Source organism: Sus scrofa, chromosome 15 (assembly GCF_054392235.1).
Source record: "Sus scrofa isolate SSC_HxYL_T2T_F1_AM1 chromosome 15, Sscrofa_HxYL_maternal_Yorkshire_Landrace_v2.0, whole genome shotgun sequence".
In the NCBI taxonomy this organism is placed as follows: Eukaryota; Metazoa; Chordata; class Mammalia; order Artiodactyla; family Suidae; genus Sus; species Sus scrofa.
Window position 1 is genome coordinate 154,519,830 of NC_139397.1, and position 15,218 is coordinate 154,535,047.

At 53.0% G+C, this 15,218-nt stretch overlaps 1 protein-coding gene across 8 annotated transcripts in view; it reads right to left on the reverse strand.

The window, feature by feature from the left end:
- The window catches only part of THAP4 (THAP domain containing 4), a 37,680-nt gene that overhangs the window by 21,808 nt on the left and 654 nt on the right, over positions 1–15,218 (reverse strand). For 5 of the 8 annotated variants that reach the window (XR_014830377.1, XR_014830376.1, XM_085000841.1 and 2 more), the window contains exon 2: positions 12,102–13,267. Coding sequence is in view for 5 of the 8 variants with exons in the window: in XM_085000841.1 (XP_084856967.1) it covers positions 12,102–13,267 (1,166 nt within the window). In the remaining 3 variants the exon portion in view is untranslated. Of the gene's footprint in view, positions 1–867; positions 1,695–6,187; positions 7,494–8,384; positions 8,572–8,976; positions 13,268–13,365; positions 15,200–15,218 lie in introns of those variants that run through there. The other 3 variants (XR_014830378.1, XM_085000844.1, XM_085000843.1) reach the window with 3 other exon arrangements.

Consider the following 15,218-nt stretch of genomic DNA (forward strand, 5'->3'; position numbering starts at 1 on the left):
GGAGGCCTTTGGAAACAGAACCCCCAGCTGTGGGGACACCGTGTGTTTACTTGGCGGGATCTTAAAAAGACGGGGAAATTCTGACGATGCTTCCTTTAAAAGCCAGAAGATTCTGACAGAAATGCAGCACTTGCTCAGGAAGGAGGAGCGGCTGTTCAACAAACACCAGGAGACTCTCGTGTCCCCGAGCGCCTGGTCTGACGCCGCAAGCCATCTGAGACGGCTGGTTCCGCTCTGAGAAACACGTTGAATTCCGTCCTCCTGGCGCTGTCACTGCTCAGGACGCTGCCAAGGGCTTCAGTATGAACAAGAGCAGCGGAAAACAGTCGGGGTGGGCAGGTGCGGCCAGGCTGCCCCGCCTGGCAGAGCCCAGGGCCTGCAGACGCTGGCTGGTGGCCCCCTTGCTGCACCCATCTTGGAACTGCTGTCAGCTCCTTGGCCATTGTCCCCCTCGTCTGGCTGAAGTGAGGCTGGGGAAGGACCACGATACTCCAAAACTCCTAACACCAAGCTACACGAGCCCATTCCTATGCCACAGCCATCAAACCACATCCTTAAGACTGGGGTGTTTTACCCTATGCAAATCATGCCTCATTACGAAAACAAAAATAAAACACACAGAAAGTATAATAAATAAGAGATCTGACCTACTTGCCACTTTCAACCTCTTCAAGTAAATTAGACATGCTTTTTTTTCTTTCTTTTAAATGCATTTTTATTTATTTTTTTGGCTGCACCTATGGCATGTGGAAGTTCCTGGGTCAGGGGTCGAACCCAGGCCACTGCTGTAACCAGATCCGCAGCAGTGACAAAGCCAGATTCTTAACCAGCTGAGACAAGAGGGAACTTTTTCCCCTTCTGATTTCATTTTTCCTTTATGAAGATCTCAACCAAAATGCAAAAGCAAAAATTTAAATCTTCTCCAAGAAATTTAAATTTTCATTTTCTGGTTCAAGACAGTGAGTGCAGGCTTATCCATCCCTAAGCTTTCTAAACTATGGACACCGTCAAGATTCTTCAAGGTTGTTTTCTGCCAAAACACGGGAAATGTTTGCACCTGGCTGTTAACAGCTTGGCAGGAAGTGAACGCCAAACCTGCAGAATACATTCTGGGAACTGTAGTTCAAGGCCAGGAGAGGCTTCCCAGGAAGATGTGGGAGACACAGCAGGCAGGAGGTGAGGGCGTCTTAGAGCTGGGAGGGACGTGGAGGTCAAGTCAGGCCCGAGTGTCTGCAGCAGAGCAAGGAATGGGGTCTGCACCCGCTGCCACTCCTGCCAGCGACCCAAGAGAACCCACTTGCTCAACAGGGGCAGAGCACGGGGCTCGGCATAGCAAAGGCCTTTCTGGAACAGTCACTCTGGAAACTCCCGCCTCGGTCCCTTTGAGGCCTGCTGGCCAACACACCAGGACCCCACGGCGGGAAACAAGCAGACACGTCCACTGGGACCTGGGGCCAGCTCCCTCCCGGGCCACCCACCCACAAATTGCTTTCCGCTGGGGACACAAAGTGTCCTCACCAGGCTCTGAGAATGACACCACCCGCACAGCACAGCGGGGTGGAGCACTCGGTCCCCTGCCTAGTGCTGGCACTGGGAGTCTGGCTGGCCCCGACTGACACCAGAGGAAGCTCTTCTCTATTTTATTTTACTTTAGCTTTATAGAGCCGTGCGCGTGACATATGGAGGTTCCCAGGCTAGGGGTCCAATCGGAGCTACAGCTGCCAGCCTACACCACAGCCGCAGCCACAGCAATGCCAGGTCGGAGCCCTGTCTGTGACCTACACCACAGCTCACGGCAATGCCAGATCCTCAACCCACTGAGCGAGGCCAGGGATCAAACCCGCAACCTCATGGTTCCTAGTTGGATTCGTTTCCACTGCACCACAATAGGAACTCCAGGGAAGCTATTCTTTTAAAATGACAGCAAAGCCCTCACTTTATCACCCATGAAATGGAAAGGCACCCACGCATATCCTGGGAAAAAAGAGATGACAAAAAATAGAGCATATTTTCTATAAAATACAAAAAGACATAAAAAGAGGCCAGTTACTATTTGCAGATAAATATTATCATTGGTTATCTAGTTAATCTAAAAGTCTCAACTGAAAAAGTTAATAAGTGAATTTATAAAATACAGCACAAATAAACCTACGTACAGAACAGAAGCAGGCTCAGAGAGAACACGCCTGCGGTTGCCAAGGGGGAGGGGGGCTTGGGGTCAGTAGACGCCAACTATGACCTTTAGGATGGAGAAGCAACGAGGTCCTGCCACACAGCACAGGGAACGGTACCCAATCTCCTGGACCAGACCACGATGGGCGAGAATATCAACAAACAAACAAAAAAGCTCACTGAAAAAAAAGTGTATTTATGAAGGTGGGAGTTACTAAAACTAGTAGCTTTCCTGCACCTCGGCAACAACCACGTTAATCCTCACGGGGGGCTTCCACTCAGCCCTGATGCCCAGAGCTCAGAGGACTCAAGTCCTTCTTCACAGCAAGAAAAACACTGGAAGAAGTGCCAACAGACTCCTCAGACCCCCAGGGAGGTGAGGCAAAGAGGTCTCCCGGGGAGAGGCTGACATCACAGGTCTGCTCACCTGGAGCAGAAACTGCTGGCGAGGCTGCTGTGGGAAGCCTGCTGGGACAGGAGGCTGGGGCTGAGCAGGCGAAGCCTGGGTGTGGGTCTCTGGGGGGCTGCAGTCTCTGGGGCCCCACACTTTCATGGGTTTCACCTCCAAGAACCCTACCACGTTCTCACCATGCAAAGCCAAGGAACAAAATCACCTCCAGCCCCTGGGAAGGGAGAGGAAGGAAAACTCCACAGAAATAAGCCCAGGGCTTTCTCCAAAACAAAGGCCTGTCCTCCGCAGCTTCATCTCACCTGGGGGAGGGCCTTTCTCCAGTCCAGCCCGCCAGCCTTCCCTCACCCAAGGGAGGGGAAAGAAAGGGGGGAAACCCTCTGGAGGGCGCAGCCCAGGAACACAGGCTACTGAAAGACTGAAATTTAATTCTGATTATAAAAAGCTTCCCTCCCCCAGAGCACTCCTCAGGGCTCCCACATAACAGGAGGGTTAGAGGGGCAAATGGCCCAAGGCACAGACTCCATGAAAGGAGTCTTTTGAGAAACCCAAAGACAACAGGGCAGACCAAAAAAATAAGGACATCGGAGGAATCTGAAGCCCTGGCATGTACCACTGCAGCTAGAGACTGGATGCAGCCCAACCACTTGTCAGGTGCACTGACACTTGGAGCAAAGGCCCACCTGCCTCAGCTTCTACGATGACACATGCCTGCCTTTCCAAAGAAGTTACAAGGCTGAAAGGCAAGAAAAAGTGTCTGAAGAGACACAACCTCAGATACAGTGGAAATTCTGGAATGACCAGACTTGGGTTGGAAACAGCCATGATTACAATGCCAAGGACTCTGATGGGAAAAGTGCAAGAAGAGACCCTGAGAGCGATGTGGGAAGAGAGGAAGTGTGGGCGAAGAACGCGACACTGACGGCCAGCGCTGCTGGGAGAAGCAGGGAATCTGGAGATAGAGGAACAGAGACGCTCCCGACGGAAACGCAAAGAGAAGAAGAACAAGGGAAAACCCCCATAACAGCAGGGAATCGCACCATAGAAGTGATACATACGCACAGTGAGAACAGAAGAAGGGAGGGGAGGGAAAGAAAAATATGTGAAGTAAGAATAGCTGAGAACATCTCACAATTACAGACACCAAACCACAGATCCAGGAAGCTCAAAGAACATCAAGCACAATAAACACCAAAACATCCACATCCAGGCACAGCCCACTCGACTGCAGAGAACCAGAGACCAAGAGAGTCTTGAAAGAAGCCAGAGGGAAAACCCTCATCTGCAGGAGACCCTCTCAGAAGACATGCAAGCAGGAAACCAGAGTTCTACACCCCAAGAAATCACCCTTCAAAATAAAGGGGAAGGTACTGTGTCAGTGAGGCCGAGAAGCCCGCCAGCCTCATGCTCTACAGGGCCTGCAGCCCCCAACCCTCTGTCTCCATGGGCAAACTCATCAGCATCCCGCACTCAGAGGACTCACCAGTCTCCATGTACACACACACACACACACACACACACACACACACACACACACACACACACACCCCTACAGGCTTTATTTCTTAGAGAACCCCGACTAACACTACATCACGCATTCTTCTCAAGCTCCAGCTCACAAGAAACATTCACCAAGACAGACCACATTCTGGGCCATAACACACACGTTAGCGAATTTAACAGAGCAGAAATCACATAAACTATGCTCTCAGACCACAGTGGAATTAAGCTAGAAATCAGTAACAGCAAGAGAGCTGAAACATCCCCAAATACTTGGAGATTAAACAAGACACTTCTAAGTAAAAAGTGGGTCAAGAAGAAAGCCTCAGGAGAGATAAAAAAAAAAAAACTACTTAAATCAAATGGAAATGAAAATACAACTTATCACATTTTGTGGGAATCAGTAAAAGCCTTGTTTAGAGGGAAATGCACAGCACTGAATGCACGTAAACTGGAAAAGAAAAAATATCTGCAATTAGTCATCTAGGAGTTCTCATCGTGACTCAGCCATTAGCGAACCCGACTAGCATCCATGAGGACGTGGGTTTGATCCCTGGCCTCGATCAGTGGGTTAAGGATCTGGCATTGCTGTGAGCTGTGGTGTAGGTCACAGACAAGGCTCAGATCCAGTGTTGCTGTGGCTGTGCTGTAAGCTGGAGGCTACAGCTCCGAATGGACCCCTAGCCTGGGAACCTCCATATGCCACGAGGGCAGTCCTAAAAAAAAAAAAAAAAAAAAAAAATCATCTAGGTTTCCACCTTAAGGAAATAGAGGAAGAAGAGCATCAAGTTGGGAGTAAGCAGAAGAAAAGAAAAACTAAAATTAGAGCAGAAACTAGTGAAATTAAAACCAACAAAATCAAAGGTTCCCTCTCCCCCCAAAAAAGATCAATAGAACTGACAAATCTTTAGCTTAGCTAACTAAGAAAAAAAAAGGACCAAAAACACACATTACCAATGGCATGAATAAGAGGTTCATCACAGAGTTCCCACTGTAGCGCAGTGGAAACAAACCCGACTAGCATCCATGAGGACGCAGGTTCAATCCCTGGCCTCACTCGTGGGTTAAGGATCTCGCGTTGCCCTGAGCTGTAGGGTATGTTGCAGACCCGGCTCCGATCCTGCATTGCTGTGGCTGTGTAGGCCGGCAGCTGAGGTAGCTCCGATTCGACCCCTAGCCTGGGAGCCTCCGTATGCCTTGAGTGTGGCCCCAAAAAGCAAAACAAAAAAACAAAATCGAAAGAGGAGCACCACTACTAATCCCATGGGCATTAAAAGGCTAATAAAGGAATACCATGAAACGCTCTACGCCTACAAATTTGCTGCTTTAGGTGAAATAGACCACCGCCTTAAAAGACACAGACTACCAAACCTTAAGGAGAAATGGATAGCCTCAGCAGACCTGCATCAACTTGAGAAATGGAATTAACAGTCAATAACCTACCAAAACAGAAAACACCAGGCTTAGGTGGGTTTCTAGAACATCAGTGAACTCTACCAAACATTTAAGGAATAAATCCCCCTTTCTTTACAATCTTTTCTGAAAGGTAGAAGTAGAAGGAAGACATCCTAACTCCATCTACAAAGCCAGCATTATCCCAACACACACCAAGACCAGAGACACTGCGAGAAAGGCAACGCACAGATCAATCTCTCCCATGACCACAGATGCAAAACTCCTTAGCAGGAGCAAACGGCATCTAACACCGTAAAAACAGTATATCACAACCAGGTGGGTTCACTCCAGACCGCAGGGCCAGTTCAGCTTCCTATACACTGCCACATCAACAGGCCAAAGAAAACCCCTGGGACCATATTAACAAATGCAGAAAAAGTGACAAAAATCCTATACCTATTCATGATAAAAAAAACCTCTCCACAGGGAGTTCCTCTTGTGGCTCAGTGGGTTACAGACCCGGCTATGCGGTCCGATCCCTGGCCTCGCTCAGTGGGTTAAGGATCCGGCATTGCCGTGAGCTGTAGATCCTGCGTGGCTGTGGTGTAGGCCGGCAGCTGCAGCTCTGATTCGACCCCTCGCCCGGGAACCTCCATATGCTTTGGGTGTGGCCCTAAGAAAACAAAACAAACGAATAAAAAACCCCAGTGCTAGTGCCAGCCCCATGGTGGGCAACTGCCAGCTTCCTTACTATGATCAGGAACAGGGCAAGGATGCCCCTTGCCACTCGCATCTTGCAATGAACTCAAGTCCCAGGTGGTGCTACAAGAAAAGGAAATAAAAGGTACACAGAGTGGGACCAAAAAATAAAACGGTCTCTGTTCTGTTCTCAGAGAAGAGGGCCATCTATAGGAAAAACCTACAGAAGCCACAGAAACTCTAGGAGTTGGTAAGTCCTCCCAGCAAGGCTGCAGGGTCCCAGGTGGACGTACACGGAGGCTGTGTTCCTGAGGCCAGCACTAAACTTAAAAATGTAGCAACGTTTATACTTACATCAAAAAAGAAAGAACTGTTTAGATATAAATCTAACAATATGTAAAGATTTATGAGGCAAACAGAAGAAAGGGTGGGGGAAAAAAACTGTAACTGCAATGTATACATCTAAGGATGACCTGACCCCCTTGCTGTACAGTGGGAAAATAATTAAAAAAAAAAAAAAAAAAAGATTTATGAGGCAAACTACAGAATTCTGAGGAACAAAATTAGAAGGTCTAAATAAGTGGAAGGGTGTCCACGGCCCCAGACTGGAGGGTTCGACATCGTTACAATGTGCGCATCTTCCCCGCTTCGCCCATGGATTCGGCACCGTCTCCAGCAAGAGTCCCAGCACGGCCAGCACCGCCCTGATGTAAATGACCCTGCAGAGCTCCCAGTGCCCTATTTCAAGACGCACTAGGAGTTCCCTGGTGGCACAGTGGGTTAAGGACCTGGCACTGTCGCCGCAGCGGCTCAAGACTGATTCCTGGCCGGGCAACTTCCACATGCCGCTGGCGTGGCCAAAAGAAGACTTGCTGAAAAAGCTACAATAATCAATAAAACATGGTATTGGCGAAAAAATGGATTCATCAATCAGTAGAACAAAACAGAGTCCAGAACCAGAGCAACACAGATACAGGCAACTGATTTTTTTTACAAAGGAGCAAAGGCAACGCCAGAGAGAACAGTCTATTCAACAGATGGAGTAGAAACCGTGGATGAGGAGACACACACCTTCCCCAAAGTTAACTCAAGATGGATCACAGACCTAAACGGAACACTCTGGAGCACAAAACTCTGGGGTGACATTTGAGAAGATCTGTGTGACCTCACATCTGGCAGCGAGGTTGCAGACACGCCACCAAAAGCAGGAGCTGCGTGAGAAAAGAACTGATGGGTGGACATCACTGAAAGTAAAAATGCCTGTTTTGCAAGATGCTGTTAACAGAACAGAGAGAGACTATATCAGGCGCCCGTCTCCCTCCCCCACCCCCACAAGCCGCACCCCGTCTCCCTCCCCACCTCCTCTCCGCAACACATCTTTGAGTTTTCCTGGTTTTGGGAAAATTCACCTTCCTGAACCATTTCTATTTCACATTTATTACCCAAAGAATTAAAACAGGAAGTTCCCTCCCTGGCCTCGCACAGTGAGTTAAGGATCCACTGTTGCCGTGAGCAGCGGTGTAGGCTGTAGGCACAGCTCAGATCCTGCATGGCCGTGGCCAGCAGCTGCAGCTCCGATTCGACCCCTAGCTTGGCAACCACCGTATGGCACAGATGTGGCCCTAAAAAAAAAAAAAAAAAAAAAAAAAAAAGAAGAAACGACCCACTAGAGTTCCTCATGTGGCAAGGTGGGTTAAGAATCCTACTGCAGCAACTTGGGTCACAGCTGCGGCTCAGATTCAATCTCTGCCTGAATCCCTGGCCCAGGAACGTCCATATCCCTCGGGACAGCCAAAAAGGGGGGGGGAGAAGGAAGGAAGGAGGAGAGGAAGGAGGGAATAAAGAAAGAAATAAGCTTTAAAAAGACAGAGGAACTTAAATACACGTGGCCAAGGGAAAGAAGCCACCTGCAAAGGCCACTTGCTCTAGTCCACGGTCCACACTGCCAATCGTGAGACACTCTAGAAGAGGCGAAACTACACAGAGAGTCTAAACATCACTGGCTGCCAGGGGCTGGGGGGAGGCATGCACTGGTAGAGCAGAGAAATTCTCAGGGCAGTGAAACTGCTACAGAAATGTCTATTTCTAAGGGATACTATAAGGAGTGTAAAGTAGGAACTTAGCTAACACATCAGCATGGGTTCACAACTTGTAACCAACACAAGTGGTAACAGTCCCTGAAGGAAACTGGGGGCGGGGGAGGGTAAACTCCCCATTCTACCTGCTGAACTTTCTGTCCAGCTAAAACTTTCCTTAGGAGTTCCTGTCGTGGCGCAGTGGTTAACGAATCCGACTGGGAACCATAAAGTTGCGGGTTCCATCCCTGCCCTTGCTCAGTGGGTAACGATCCGGGATTGCCGTGAGCTGTGGTGTAGGTCGCAGACGCGGCTCAGATCCTGCGTTGCTGTGGCTCTGATGTAGGCCGGTGGCTACAGCTCCTATTGGAGCCCTAGCCTGGGAACCTCCATATGCCGCGGGAGCGGCCCAAGAAATAGCAAAAAGACGGAAAAAAAAAAATTTCCTTAAAAAGAAAATCCATTCATCAAAAAATACTGTGGAAGGTAGGGAGTCGGCAGAAATACAGATGAAACGAGAGCATCAGGACATTGATAAACGCTGAAGGTGTAACCCTAAAAAGAAAACTTTTGTGTGTGCGTGCTTTTTAGAGCCCCACCCGTGGCACATGGAGGCTCCCAGGCTAGGGTTCAAATTGGAACTGTAGCCACCGGCCTACACCACAGCCACAGCAATGCAGGATCTGAGCCCTGTCTGCAACCTACACTGCAGCTTATAGCAATGACAGATCCTTAATCCACTGAGTGAGGCCAGGGATCAAACCCGGGTCCCTCATGAATCCTAGTCGGGTTCATTAACCTATGAGCCACAAAGGGAACTCCTAAAAAGAAAAAAATTTTTTTAATTAAAAAAAAAAAAAGGCTGCACTGAGGGAATGGCTGAATCACAGGTGACAGTGGACAGCCTCGTTACATCAAGAAGGGAGGTGGCAACAACAGGCAGGGGACAGGGAGGGTACACAGTGAAGCCTCTGTCCTCAGTGGCTCCCAGGTGGGCCAGCCCTGTCTCTGGGCAGAGCTAACCCAGGACTGAAATCAGAGAACCCCACCCGTGGGGACGCCAACAAGCACCAGCTTTCTGGAGGCCACTGGCCCAGATGCTGTTGCAGGGTTTCTGTCCCCCAAAAAGGGGACTGAATAAACATGGGCACAGTCCCTTCCACACAAAGTCCCTGAAAACAACCAAAAGATTCCTTCACTGACGACCGAAAAGTCCCAAGCACACTAGGAACCTTCCTGAGGGCCGTCATTCTGAGGAAGACATCACAGGGCCCTCGGGTGGGGCTGTGGCGCCCCCTCCCTCCACTGGGAGCCCGGAGCAGAGGGCCGGCACCTGCCTCTGGCCCGATGGCTCAGCTCCTCTGGGCCACCCCAGCAGATGGCTGCTCCCCGGTCCCCACCCTACACACCCACTCTCCCTGCCGGCTATGCCCACTTTGCCAACACCCCTGACCACAGCTGTGCCTCCTGAACAGAGCGCCTTGTCCCCGGCCACCCTCACAGCCCCCTCCCTTCACACGCTCTCCCCCCAGCTCCAGTCCCGCTCCAAGGAAACGGGTCACCAGTGACCCCATGTGGCTGCGTGCAGCCATCTTCCTCCACAATCAGAGTGTTGCAGCCCAGCCGCCCCCTCCCTGCCTTTCCCTGCCCCCGCTGTGGCTCCAAGAGCTGGGCACCCCCTTTCCCCTCCTCTCCTGGATCCCTCCAGCTGCATGTCTACAACCTGGCCTGCGCCCGAGCCCAGCGCGCTCCCAGGAAAACTCACTCAAGTCCGTGGCTTCCAACAGCTCTCCCCTACCTGACACTGCAAACGCACAGCCCCGAGAGCCCAGGTGCCGACATCTCAAACCCCATCCTCTCAAACTGCACTGTCATGAGTCCCCCAATTCATTAAAAATTTCCCAAGAGGAGGGAAATGTGGATATAGTCAATAGTGCTAAATAAATAACCAATCAACAGAAGCGTACGGCTAACTATGGTTGGTTGATGGGGAAAGCCTTAGAGCTAAGATCAGAGATGCTCTGGACCGGGCAGCAGGGGGGCAGCACAGAACTGATCACCTCCAACATTTGTTGCAAGACAAGATGAAGCGGACTGTTTTTAAAAGCTGAAAGGGAGTTCCTGCTGTGGCACGGTGGATTTGGGTTAAGAATCCAACTGCAGCAGCTCAGGGTACTACTGCAGAGGTGTAGACTGGACCCCTGGCCTAACGCAGTGCGTTAAAAAGGAGCCGGCGGTGCCGCAGCTGCCACTCGGCTTCAATCCCTGGCCCGGGACCACCATGTACCACGGGTGCGGCCACTAAAACACACACACACAGGTCAGTGGCTACGAGAAGTTAGGAAACAGATGTGTTGACTAATAAAATAAATGAGACCCGGCCTCAGCCAGGATGGGAGCCACCAGTAAGAGACGAGTCCTTCGAGGTCGCAGTCAGACTGGTAGGGACAGTGCGCTAGGCCACGACGAAGCCTGGAAAGAGGCCACAAAGCAGGCACCTTTAAGTTACCGTGTCACTCTGCCTTAAAACAATGACAATTAGCTCCCTTTCCCCAATCTAATTCACTTGAAAACCAGTCACCACCCTTGAAGATAACTCAGGTTCAAGGGGGGAGTCAAGACGGAAGCTACAGACTCTTTAGCCACGAGCAGCAAGAGGCAGATCTGTGATGTGGAGCCAGAGGGGCAGGAGGAGGGACCCAGTCACACCGCGGGGACCAGGAAACACCCACCACACCCACCGAGGCTGAGCACGTCCCCCCAGCAGCCAGAAACACCACAAAGGCCAAGACCGCAGAGAGAAATGAGGATGAATGAAGCAGCAGCAACCTCTGAGACTGACCAAGGCAGGCCGTCTGCAAAGACTTGCAAGAGGGACAGACTCTGGGGCGTCGGACCGAGAGGGAGAGAGAAGGAAGCAACAAGTTAACATCAGCAACGAGAAACGGCAAGGACAGCTTCGAGAGAGCAGGAGAATGGAGCACGGACTTCCAACCGTCGCGCGTCAGGATGGGCTTTGGTTCTGCTTTGTGTCTGGAGTGTGACGGTGGCTGTCCTGGGGTCCACGAGGTCCCGAGCAGCCTGTCACACAGGAGCCTCTTCTCACCGGAAGCGGAAATTATAACCCGAAGACCATCCCCGATTCAGACCAAGTGGACGATGAGCTGGAAAACGGTTTCCACCTTCACACACACGACGCGTGAGAAACACCCCCTCAAGGCGTAAAGAGGCGACGCTTACAAGAAGCAGCACGCTAGGAAGAAGAGCAAAAACAAAAGCAGTAACGCGTAAAACACACACTCAACCTATCTCTGTACAGACGCACAAGAAACAGTCTGAGGTCACACACCAAACGTCAACAGCAACAAGGAATAAAAGTTCGCAGGTGAGGAAGAAGTAGGAATTTTCACCGCTTCTTGGCCTACGTATCCCTGCAGTGTTTTTACAGAAAGCATACGCCACTTAAACAGACATTGAAACCTTTACAGAAAGCGTTATTAATGCTGGAGATCATTTAGCTTCAAAGACGTTCATTAAAACACAAATGGAAAGAACTGCCTCATGATTTTAAGGGGCTCCTACAATTTTTCCGAAGGCCCACCCTGTCATCCTCCCCAACCTGCCAGGAATCTGCAGGCGAGGGAGGGCACCGGCCCCAGGGGCTCTGGCTTTCCCAGGGTATGTGAAACGCTTCCTTTCTCAGCAGCTAAACCCCCACAGCCACAGCCCCTTCCCGAGTGCGAGGGACCGGCTGGGGAAGCTCGCCACCCCAGCTCCCCTCTCCCGAGAGGTGGGGGTAGGGCCCCCTCGCGATGCCCAGGCTGCGTGGGAGCCGGGGCTCGGGTACTGACCGCGGCCGGGGGGCAGCAGGCTGCCCAGGTGGGGGAGGCTCAGTCTCCGCAGCTGGTCCAGCTTCTCCCGCAGCTGGCGCACCTGGCTGTCCGCGCGGCTGACCCTCTGGCGCAGGGTCCTCAGCTCCCCGTTCTTCTTCTCCACCTGCTCGCGCAGGCAGCACACCTGGCTCTTGCTCTGGCGGGAGGAGAAGCAGTAGGAGTGCAGCGAGTCGATGAGCTTGCAGGCCCCTGACGCCGACAGGATGACTTCGTTTATGGACATGGGGCTGGCGTCGCTGTGCTCGCTCTGCACAGCCTCGGCCGCCGGCTTTGGGGTGACGTCTGTTGGGGGTGCCGAGGGGCTCTGCGAAGGCTTCTGTGGCGTGGCCGTGAGGGACGAGCTCGGGGGGCTCTGTGCCAGGCCCTTGTCGGGCCCCAGGCTGCTCCCACTGCAGCCAGGCTCCACGTCCCTCTTCGGCCTCTTGCGGTCGACAGGCTCGCGGGGCACTGACGGCCTCTCACGGGTGTGCTTGGAGGAGAAACTGTAGGAATGAAGCGAGCCGATAAACCTGCAGGCCCCCGACCCAGGGGGAGTAAAGTCATCCACGGAAATGCCACTCTTGTCTACCACGTCCCCATCGGGGGAGGTGGCGCGCTCGTCGCCAGCATCCACAGCGGATGCGTTCGATTCTGCCTGGCTGCCAGACACTGTGGCCGGACCGTCCTCCGGTCTCCCTTCCAGGCGCTGCCGGGCCTGCTCCGGACCCTCAGGGCTGGCGGCTTCCTGGGCAGCCCTGGGGGCCGGCCTGCCCTGCAGCGCTGCCCGCTTCAGCTTGCGGGACTCTGGCTGGGCCATCGGGTTTTCGCTCGAGGACGATGACGACCCTGCCGCTGCCTTCCCGTCCGCGTCACCTGCCTGTGCCCTCAGGCTCCCTGAGGCCTTCCTGGCGTCCTTTCTCCTGCTGCGGCCATGGCCTCCGGCCCCCCTCTTCTTCTCCGCCAGGTGGAAGATGGAGGGCACGGCCGTGGGCTTCAGCAGGCGGTGCTGGTCCTCCAACCTCTTGGAGAAGCTGTCTTTGGTGAAATGTTCACTGCAGAGGAAAGAGTACTTCGTGGGGGTCCAGTTATCCCTCTGAACAGCCTTTAACCACTGGATCAGACGCTTTGAGTCCTTTAGGGGGAATCTGCAGGACAAATGACAAGTAAAGAAGATATAATTAAACATCTGCTCCTAAGACTCTTAGCTATAAAAGCAGAACACCCAAATCTGTGTTGGCTTTACCTGTTTGATAACCTAGGAGACATCTGAGGAATCCCTACTGAGGAGTTACTACTGGAACAGAAAGCCGGGAGATGCACTGCCTGCCCCTGAGAAGCTTACGGTCTGCAGGGTAGGAAGGAAGGAAGGAAGTGCCTGCTCCAGGCGGGAGGGGGGGGGGGGGAAATGCTGCAGACGCTGGCACCTCGGGCCTCACCGCACCAAAGGTTTGGGGAAGCCCTGGAAAGACCTCTAGAAGCTCCCAGATGGACAACCTCCCGACGTGCCTGGATGCGCAGGGCTCTGGGTGCTAAAAGCGCATGTCAGGCCAGGTGTCAGTCAGCAGAGATGGGAGCAAGAAGCCAGGAGAGCACCCCAGACACCACACGTGCCCAGCTGCGGCTCAAGCAGCTGAAGTGAGACCAGCTCTAAAGGAGGTGAGTCTCAAGGGCTGTAGTCCTGCGTTCCCCAGGGCATGTCCACCTTCAAAGAACAGTCAGCCCCAGAATATACTGAATAAGATTCTTAGTAAGCATTTTTTTTCTCATTTTTCTCATTCAGGCAAGCTCTGTATTTAAAGAACCCCCACAACACCGCACCCGCAGGGGTGGGGCGGTCATTCTGGAGGGCTGTTTGCTCCACCTGGGGTCACCAATCTAACCCACTGGGGCTGCTGTGGCCCAGGACAGGCGGATGCCAACTCCTCAGAACATGCCCCTAAATTTCCTCACTGCTTTGGGAGCCCATTTCATCATGACTCCCCGGTTCCCACCTCCCCTGCCCCAAACCGGTTTGACCTTAGGAAGGAACGAAGGAACCCAAGAGCTCTTCTGTACAACACTCTGCTTCCATTTTCAGAAACAGTAACAAAACGACTGGCTCTGAAGGAAACTCTAGAAAACTTGGTGTAGAATCTGAAATACACGATATCACTACTGGGAAAGATTGTAACAACTTAACGACCCAGAGCAAACCACTGTGAACCTTCAATAAGACTATACGGAACGACCGCCAGCCACTTCTTTAAAACTTCAAAAACATCCTGCAACATAGGAAACGTATCCCCAAGAAGTTTTTTAAAGCAGATCTCCTTCTCTCTCCTGTTCTGGTTCCTCCAGCGCCAAAGGTGCAGAAAAGGATTTGCTGAAATGGGCTGGATTCCAGAGCTTTCACGAAGTGGGCCAGGCCAGAGCGGCGACGACCCCCCCCCCCCGCCCTTCCCCGGGCCAGTTTCCGCGGGCGCCCACGGAAGGAGGCCCTTCCACGACTCGCAGGTGAGCCCCCGGTGAGGCGCGCGCCGGGCGGACGACGCAGGAGGCTGTCAGACGCCTCCTCGGACTCACCTCCACGCGGCAAGGCTACCTTCCCTGGGGCTGACCGCGAGGCCCCTTCTAGCGACAGGGCGTCGGGAGCGCGTGTTAATCCACGAAGCACAAGTTGCATTTGCACGGCCACATCCCCGATCGCAGAGACCAGGGCAGGCTCCCCCAGGACGAAAGGAGCAGACAGAAGAGTCACAGCAAACGCAAGAGAACAACTGACCTAAGGAAGAGCGTTTCCCGAACACACCGTTTCTGGAAATTGGCGGCGCCCACCCGAATCAATGGAGAGCAGGGCGGCCGCGCGGTGGGGGAAAGGGCGGCGGAGGCCACGGGCGGCCGCCGGCGGCCGGGGGTCGTGGGGGACGGGTGGCCGCGGGGCGGAGGCCGCCGGCCGCGGTGGCCCGAGGCGCCCGGCCCAGAGACGGCGGCCCGGCCAAGGTCACACAGCGCCCGCGCTGACTCACTCCCGGGACCGGCCCGAGGCCCGGCGCCCCGAGCGTCCCCGCGTCCGGCCGAGCCGCGCGGCCTCAGTCTCCCCGCGGGGCCGGGCCGGGC